We start from the raw sequence: 8,833 nt of genomic DNA, 5'->3' as shown, positions 1-8,833 counted from the left end.
AGGAATCTTACGCCTTTGCGGTGGCGGCTGCATTTTTTCAGGTTTATTTAACATTTCCTTTCATTAAACATCCAAAAGAGATCCTACTGGTACAGCAATGGCAATGGGAAGTGAGAATGACTATGTAATGTAGTCCATGTTAAATAAACCTAAATAAAAGGTAGCTGCCACTGCAGTGGTGTGAGATTCCTGACAGCAGAGGCAATGTTAAGAGCTGTGGGTGACTATTTTGAGACAGCATAAATATATCTACCAACATCACCAGATGTGGTACAAGCATGGGGTCCAACTCCTCACTCCTGGTGGGTCCACAGAGAACAAGGTTTTGCAGCAAACCTCTGGGTGGCATGAAGCCACCTCTGCCATCAGAGTGCCCTCACACACAACGTGCATTGCGTACAGTCAGTGCCTACGTAGGAAGCACGGCGCGTTAAACCTGCAAAAGCTTTTCCAGAATAGTCTGCTATGCAGTGGGGGAGTGATAATTGCTAGCGACTCCTTGAATCGTTCATCTGCACTGAAGGTCCTGCTCTGTCACCTCCCCTAACCAGAACATGCTGACAGGACGCTAAGTCCGTGCTGATGGCTTTAATTTGTTTAACAAGTTTCCAAATATAAGTACTATTAAGGCAGAACATTCTTACTTATTCAGAGACATGTTTTGACTTGGCTTGCACACATATTTAGAGGAAGAAATTTTGATAACTAAATAACTGTCCTTTCAGGTGTAACAAGTGATAGGCAGTTATTACCAGAGGCATGAATCCTCCCAAACATATCTACTTCCATTATCTGCATCCCAGGATTATCTTGTTACTGTCTCCAACTCAGAATGGTTTCATTACCAGTCTCATTGAAAGAATATATTAAAAGCAAAAATATTACTCCAAAATGACCAGTACTCCTTAGAGCTTTGGGAGTAACAGTCTGGGGAAAGTGAACCCCATAATTTAGAGCAGAAAGACAACAGGTGCCTGAACTGATTACTCAGCTGTAGTAGGAGAAAATACGGAGTGTTTCTTTTTATTGGAAATCATTTAACAGCAATCATTTCAGGGTCTGAAACCTTTGTTCTCCCTGGCTGTATTTTATATACCCATATTTAAAAGCAGGGTATTTTTGAAGGCATTTCAGAAGTCCAGCAACCATAAATGTCACTGTACTTACATGATAAAGAAATCCTGGGGCCATGCCCAACATGTTTACAAATTTGCATAGGGAGACAAGAACCAGAATCAGTGTACAAAGAACAGCTCTGTGACTAGCTGCCATTTACCACAGTATTTTAAACTCCTGCTCTCTGCCCAATATATTTTTAATACACTAAGAACATGCATGTGAGCACAACACTGAGATTACACATGTGCAGACCTATCAAAGTAATCTTTCTTGTGGCGCACAACAGATCAGGTTTTGGATAGCTTTCTTAGTAAAATGAGAGAGAAAACTGGTCTTTTAATGCAACATAGAGGCGTACCAGAGATCCCACAGCTCAACATATGCTGGGCCGTCTGTATTCTACATTGAAAATCCCCATTCCAAAGAATTATTTCATTTTCACCTCTGCATCTGCTTGGGACACAAATGAGAGGCCTAGCCACCAGCAGACCTTCCTTCCGCCTCCTGGGTCCAAGGGGAACTCCTCTGCCACACAAGTCAAGGAAGACTACAGTTAGGATGTTATCCAAGATGATTACTCCTGTTAGCAATCCTTCTTCTCCCCACAGGCCAGCACAGGATAGGACCTTCATCCATGTACATCAACTCTTCTTGGATTTCATTATCAGTCAAGAATACTTCTGCCAGTGGTTATCTGGGAACCTGCAGGGCAAAGCTTGATAAAATCACCTTCCTAGTCCCAGCTAGTGCAGTACTTGCTTCCTTATTCTAGGCACACTACATGTCAAGCATTTAGTTTTTACAAGGTGCAATATTTCTAAAGAGAACAAATGAAATGACAGACAATGAATTATTGAAAAACATTACACTGCAGCAAACTACAATAAATACGATTAAGCAAAGTGCTGCAGCATCTCAATAGCCCTAAAGTCAGTGGGATTCAGGCATGGGCTCTGGGTGATGCATTGATCCACATGGGGAGAACACTGTCTTCGTGAAACTACCATTGCCAGAAGGATCACACAGCAAGATGCTGAAACACCTTTGCAGCCAACCCATCCTCAGAAGTGGTCTCAGCAACCTGCAGCCCCCACAGACATTAGCATACACTCTCCAGCTCTTCCAGAAAACACTACGCACCGATCACATTCTCTTGTTGTTTTGACTTCAGGGAAGTGTAGAGAATCACAGAATCACAGAATGTTAGGGATTGGAAGGGACCTCGAAAGACCATCTAGTCCAATCCCCCTGCCGGAGCAGGATTACCTAGACCATATCACACAGGAACGCGTCCAGGCGGGTTTTGAATGTCTCCAGAGAAGGAGACTCCACAACCTCTCTGGGCAATGTTTTTTGGATGAAAGCCAGAGAAAGGCCAAAATACCAACAACTGCATGAAATCTATAATTTCATGCTACGTTGAACTCCATGGCTGCCCTTACAGCACTGCTCTTTTGCAAAAATTATTTACTAGCAAATGTGGACTTTTTTTTGTTGGATTGCAAAAATACTGTACATTTATTGGAGACATACAAAGAAGAATTAAAAGAAATAAAGGAGCTGATAAGCACCAAATATGTAGCTTATTTTTCAGGTTTATTTATATAAGACGGTATCAATGGTTTCTTGTCAAACATTAAACATCATGCTAGAAGTTGCAGTTTATTCATGCAATGCAGTGTTACACATGACTGTGATCTCAAATCACTATCAAAACACTGAAGCACTGTGTGATGATTACTCAGTGAAAATAAATAATGACAACATTTCCATTAAAAACAGCATTGTACAAATCTTTATTTTTTAATCACCTCAACATTGTAGTTAGTTTGCTCTCCAGCTCTGATTAAAATATACAAAGGTAATTCTGATGAGTGCATGTTTAAGTTTACATCCTGAAAACCCCAAATTCTGTCTTCTTCATAGGTGCATTTAACGCTGCACTGAGACTGAGGCCCAAAACCAGTCTTGTGTCAGCTGGATCAATAATTCCGTCATCCCATAATCTAGGAAGAAAAAAAAAACCTCAAGCAATAATAATTAAAGGAACTTAACATATACAGCAGATAGATCTTCAAGCACATGAAACTAGAAATAGTTATACTAAAAAGAGTGGATTAAAGAGCTAAATTATACTTGAAGCCATGCAGTTAATTCACCTTAACCATCAATGCAATAGACTGGTGTGTATTACTCTGTGGAATTTGTCTTCTAGAACAAAGTGTAAATTTTGGATAAATGAAGAACATCATGTCTACATATTTTGAATGAGATTCTTCATACTTATTTTTAGTATGAAGTCATCACCTTAGAGAAAAGAGACCCTCTTTGTTTTTTTAGTATTCACATGGAAAATGACCTTTGGTCAACAACCTATCTTCTTCTATTAAGAATGCTTGTATTTTAAGGACTATGTCACATCATTATTTACGTTATTCAGGTTAGGTTCAGCTGCCAGATGAGGACATGTGTTTATTCTTTCGTCATTAAGAGCCAGAGTAAATGTCAAGTATTTCCAGTATTTGTTGTGTTTATTTTTTCTGAAGTCCATTTCTAAACAACTCTTAAGATAATACCTTCCTTAACCCAGCCCTGAAGGCAATTAAATTATGAATGAGCAATTACCAAATTCACAAGTCTCCAAAATCAAACACACTTGTAAATAGTCTCTTTGGTATTATCCAAAACCTAAAGTACTTGTGGCATCAGTTGTCAATGACAGCTCCATCCTACCCAAAATAAAATCCATGTCAAAACCTCCAGCAGGCCACGAAACTGTAAATATTGTATAACTACTACCTCCCCAGCAAGATATTTAAACAAGATAACTACACTGCTCACTGCAACTCAGTCTCGTTTAAACAAACATACATTTTAATCAGGGTCTGCAAAACATCCGCACAGTGTCTTTGGTTAAGACAGTAATGCTCCTCCTCCATCCCATCTTTCCCTAGGAAGATGTATTTTGCATTCTTTTTTGAACTTGCTTCAGTGTTGGCTAATGTTTAATTCTTTGTCTGTGGAAAATTTAAGAATACAAGACAGGGTCACGAACAGGGAACTAAGACTGACTCTACCAAGAGAAAGCACAGCCATCCCTTTCGAACACAAGTTTCCAGCTGCAAATTTCCTATTGTTTGAGGATTTATTGAAAAAATCTATTTGACAGGGAACTATGTATTTTGCACTCTACTCTCAATACTAAACGTGCCAACCTCACCCCCAAAAGAAAGAGGACTGCAAACTGTACATAAATACATGCTGGTAAGTTCAAGGCAGCAGCAGACACTTCTGAGCGTTTTCCATCTTTGCTTTATTTCACCATTTGCTGTGACAGTAATATTCATCCAATCAGATAAAAATACTAAGAGACTGACAATGTATGCTTTTTTATTTTACAATGAATAAATTTATCTATCCTAGGATGCACAAAGTGGTATTGTAATAAAGGACACCTGTAACAATATGAGGCACAAGGGTTCAGATTCAGCTTAGAATTCTGTTCTCCAACTAGCAGAGAGAGAAGAAAAAAGATACCCAACTCAGAATAAACGTTCTACTGTAAACATACCTTATCATGGTTCATGCCCCCTAAATGGGGCACAACAGCAAAGCTAAAGTACAAAAGGAGAAAGGGATTTGGAGAAGGGAAGACTTTGCTGTTAACTGGGCAAAATTATGCCGTTTCTTTTTTGGGACTGAAAACAAAAGCTTGATTAAAGAAATAATACACCATGGTAGCTGCGGCACTGACCTGGCTGACAGGTCTCAACCAGCTCAGAAAGTCATCTGGCAAAAAAAGAGAACTTCTTTCAAAGGAAAAAAAAATATGCTATAAACCCGAACTACAAATATAGGGAAACCGTACTCTATCTAATCAGTTCTCATTTTAGGATTCTCAGTCAGTATCTCCTTTGTAGTGGGCTAGTAAGCTGTGCATTGGAATATTCTAACAGCCACACTTGCATCTGCACAGAATTGGTACTAACAGCAGATTCTATTGCAGAAGACACACAAGAATCGTCTGTATCATATTCTGGATAAAGTGCATGGCACAAGCTCTTACAGTCTGGTTCCTGTGAGTAACTCCTTTCCTAACTGTAGCTTTAAATTTTAAGTAATAACTCATTAAAATATTTTGGCATATTTTAACAATACTCCATTGAAAAAAGACTCAGAGTAAGTGCTTGTTACCATACAGCAAAAACAACTAGATGCTTTTTTGTTCAAAATAACCAAAAGACAAATTATAACTAGGTTTTACTGAGACTTAAGAGTTGTTTGAATTATCTTGTTTTTCCCCAAGATAGTAGTTATACCTGTTCATATAATCTAGCATGACAGAACAGCCAAGACAGAATATTTCCTATGCTTTCAACGTCATGAAGTATGCATTACCAAAGTTTAAAGCATATGCTTTTATTTCCTTCTTCTTGTATTTTAGATCTTGATTTGGTTTTGATTAATATAGTAAGATTAATCTGCCAAAGGATGAAGATGATCCGTATTAACAGTGAAAAGCAAAGCAGTTTTGTGAGGTTAAATCAACCACAATCCCTTTGTTTTCTTAGGACTGTGAAAAAAAAACAACCTGTCAGAACAATCTCAAATATAGTAATTTCTATTTTGAAGCAAATTTGTTTTTTTTGACTGTGACAGGTTTGTTTGCTCTGTATATAAATTCTTTTAAATTAACACTTGCAATTAACTTTTTATTTATGAAACACATTGAAACTGAATGAAGGAATTCATTCTTCTTAAAAGGGTTTAATAAATCTGCTAAGAGCTGGGGAGGGCAGGGATGAACGGAATCAAAAAGAATCACCAACTTAACACGGTACTTTCCAAGCTGTAACTTCACAGTGACTACCACTGTAATAAACACTTCCAAACACGAAGAACATTTTAATGACAGACTTGTTTTTTTGTAACAACACAATTAATTTATATTGACAACCACAAAGATGTTATGTTGCATGGAAGTCAAGCTGCTTTCATATGGTCACCCCTGGCTTCTGCTTCTCTTTGTTCGAAGAAAACTACATTCTCTACTGAGATGTAACATTAATAATTAAACTACCTATTAAAACCCCATTGCTAGAACATGAGTCATAACTACATTCATAAAATATTTGTAACCGAGACACTGTGAGTAAAAGTACTTCCCCAAAAGTAAAATGCTGATGTAATTTGTTAAGATGCAAACCACTGAAATCCTTTTAGACACCTTTAAGCAGATTAATATAGCTCATTAAAAAGGGAGCTGCCTAATGACTCCCGTTAATTAAGACTGCTCACTGTGAAAGGTTCTAATCAAGTAATTGATTAAACTTTGATTAGAAAATACAACTGCAGGGAACAGTATTTACATCCTGTACATATAACAAGTTATAATTTATAAGCAAAATTATATAAGCAGAGTAAATAGGGAAATTTGCTTGCATTTTAAGATCATTAGGGCATTTTCCTTCCCTCTCATTATTACTGCTAAAAGCTTGATTCAAAGCCTAATGAAGTCAGCGGGAAGGGTCACATCAATCTCCATGGACATTAGTGGTGAGGCAGACTGGTCCCCATATCTTAGCAAGAGGACAGCGTGAGGGAGCCTCCAAACTGGCTGCACCTGAGCAGCAAAACAGACAGCCGTCTTTCTGCCCACCTATCATTCTTTCCTCTCAGTAATGCAAAGCTGTTTGCTGGAGTTTTCTTCTTGTTCTTTTTGGTGGAGGGATCTTGTTAGCATCTGACAAAACCAAGGCTGTCCAGATTCAGTTTCAATATAGCACCCTGACATTTCGTTGACGGTCAACTGTTTTTTTTTTTACCACGCTTGGGAGCAGGCAGGAAACATCCTTTAGAGCAAAGGGAACAGGTTACTTCTTCTCCCTGACCTATGGCAAATGCTTGCCAATAAGTAGCTGCTGATGTTGGCTGACAAATGGGTTGCCTCCAAGGTACAACGTGGCTAAATCCCTCCCTCAGGTACATTACTTGCTGCAAAAACTGTAAGCCTACTTCATCGCATTGTTTCTGCTTGTGCAGCCTACTCCACAGTAGTGAAAACTTTGGAGCTATCAGTCTGAGACTGTGCTTAGCAATTAGCAATAAATGAAGAAACAAGGTACACACGTGACAATATCATCAGGAAGCATGAAATCAGGGCAGAAAACATAAGAATATCTACCGATATACCCAATTATCTCTACAAGACAGCAGAGAGCAATTAAGAGCTCCTAGACAATGCAGACTGTACCTATGTGGACTGAAGAGAGAGAGAAACCAGCCTGAACCATCTTGACCTGAGCCAGTTGCACACTGTTCTCACAAGCACTCCTCTGTGAAAAGAGGCATTTCACTTCCAGCAAGATGAACCTCAGTGGGATTTCAGCTCTGATATTTGACTTCATGTCTCAGCTGGGCTTGAGTGCAGCATCACATGAACCCAATCACATCCAACCCAGACCCACCCTAGTTCTCAGCCAGCTCACATCTGTGCACCTTAGGTTTCCCTTCCAAGCTACAGGCACAAGAAGTACATAACTATCCCGCTTTTTTGAAATGAAGGACAGGGCACCCAGCATTAAGAGCACTTCCTAACACCTAGGCTAGGCAAACTTAGCCTGTTTACTGAGGTGCCTTCTGGATTTGCAACCTAACTTCACAAAATGGCCAGATATTCTGGAAATATAAACTGGTAAAAATTTGCTCAGTAGAGCAAAAAGTAAAAGTTGCTCAGTAGAGAGCACAAAGCTGGTGTTAAATACTCAAGTTTCATGTCTAAAAATCACCGGACATTATGAAAAATTTAGAATCTGACTTTTTAAAATTCTAACCTTAATCCTACACGTAAAACTACTTTCTTGCAGATTAGTAACTTACTGTTTGTTGTAAATACTGACAATGGTCTGTTGGTTTTTGGGAGAGGACAAATTTTTATATCACTAATATATTGAATACAAGGAATGTTAAATAAATCCAATTATTTTCAATCATGAGTACAAAGAGACTATGACTGTGTTTCCAGTGAACATTTTAAAAAAAAAACAAATGTAAAAAAAAAAAAAATCAAACCATTCATCTTCTTGATGTTAGGGATTATTTTTAAATACAGACAGTTTGACTCATTTTTTTAATGTTATTATGTCAGTGGAAAATTCTTCTCCTTAAAATCCAGTTATAAAAGATGACATGTGTTTTCATTTTTCCTTCTTGCCTCAGGGCACAAGGTTTTGTAACATAGGTACCAGGCTTGATCTTTAAGGGATACTAAAAGAGATAGCACAAAAGTTTTTAACAGCTGACACCAACTCTCAGTTTGGGGAAAATCCTATGAAATTTAAATAGATTAAACAGATTTAAAAAAAAAAAAATCAAAACCAGTGTGCCAACAGAAAGTCCATGTCAATAACAATTCAGGGTTTCACAAAAGTACCCTCACTGATTATATGTAAATACCCCAATAAACTGTAACTTACTAGCAGTGGGGGTTGTACCCATGCATAAAACCTCAAGAAGTTGAGAATATCTATGACTCTCTCCAACACTACCACATAGACCTCTGCCAGAAGCAGAGACCAAACAGTGATGAGACTAAAACCCTCCCTAAACCCGTGACCCACATGCTATATGACTGTGCCACTGAAATTTGCTTAGATGACACCACAAATCCTGTGCTACATATCCAACTGAGAATACTTATCACATCACAGCGCCA

General features: G+C 38.3%; 1 protein-coding gene across 3 annotated transcripts in view; it reads right to left on the bottom strand.

The window, feature by feature from the left end:
* Positions 1 to 2,885: 2,885 nt before the first annotated feature.
* Positions 2,886 to 8,833, bottom strand: part of MCCC2 (methylcrotonyl-CoA carboxylase subunit 2) — a 40,567-nt gene continuing 34,619 nt past the window's right edge. The window contains exon 17 of one of the 3 annotated variants that reach the window (XM_068422524.1): positions 2,886 to 3,125. In XM_068422524.1, coding sequence (XP_068278625.1) covers positions 3,008 to 3,125 — 118 coding nt within the window. In that variant the 3' untranslated portion in view covers positions 2,886 to 3,007. Of the gene's footprint in view, positions 3,126 to 4,044; positions 4,137 to 8,833 lie in introns of those variants that run through there. The other 2 variants (XM_068422526.1, XM_068422525.1) reach the window with 2 other exon arrangements.

This window comes from Nyctibius grandis, chromosome Z (genome assembly GCF_013368605.1).
Source record: "Nyctibius grandis isolate bNycGra1 chromosome Z, bNycGra1.pri, whole genome shotgun sequence".
NCBI classification, from domain to species: Eukaryota; Metazoa; Chordata; class Aves; order Nyctibiiformes; family Nyctibiidae; genus Nyctibius; species Nyctibius grandis.
Note: the sequence above shows the minus strand (reverse complement) of the source record. Positions and strands in the feature narration are given on the sequence as shown.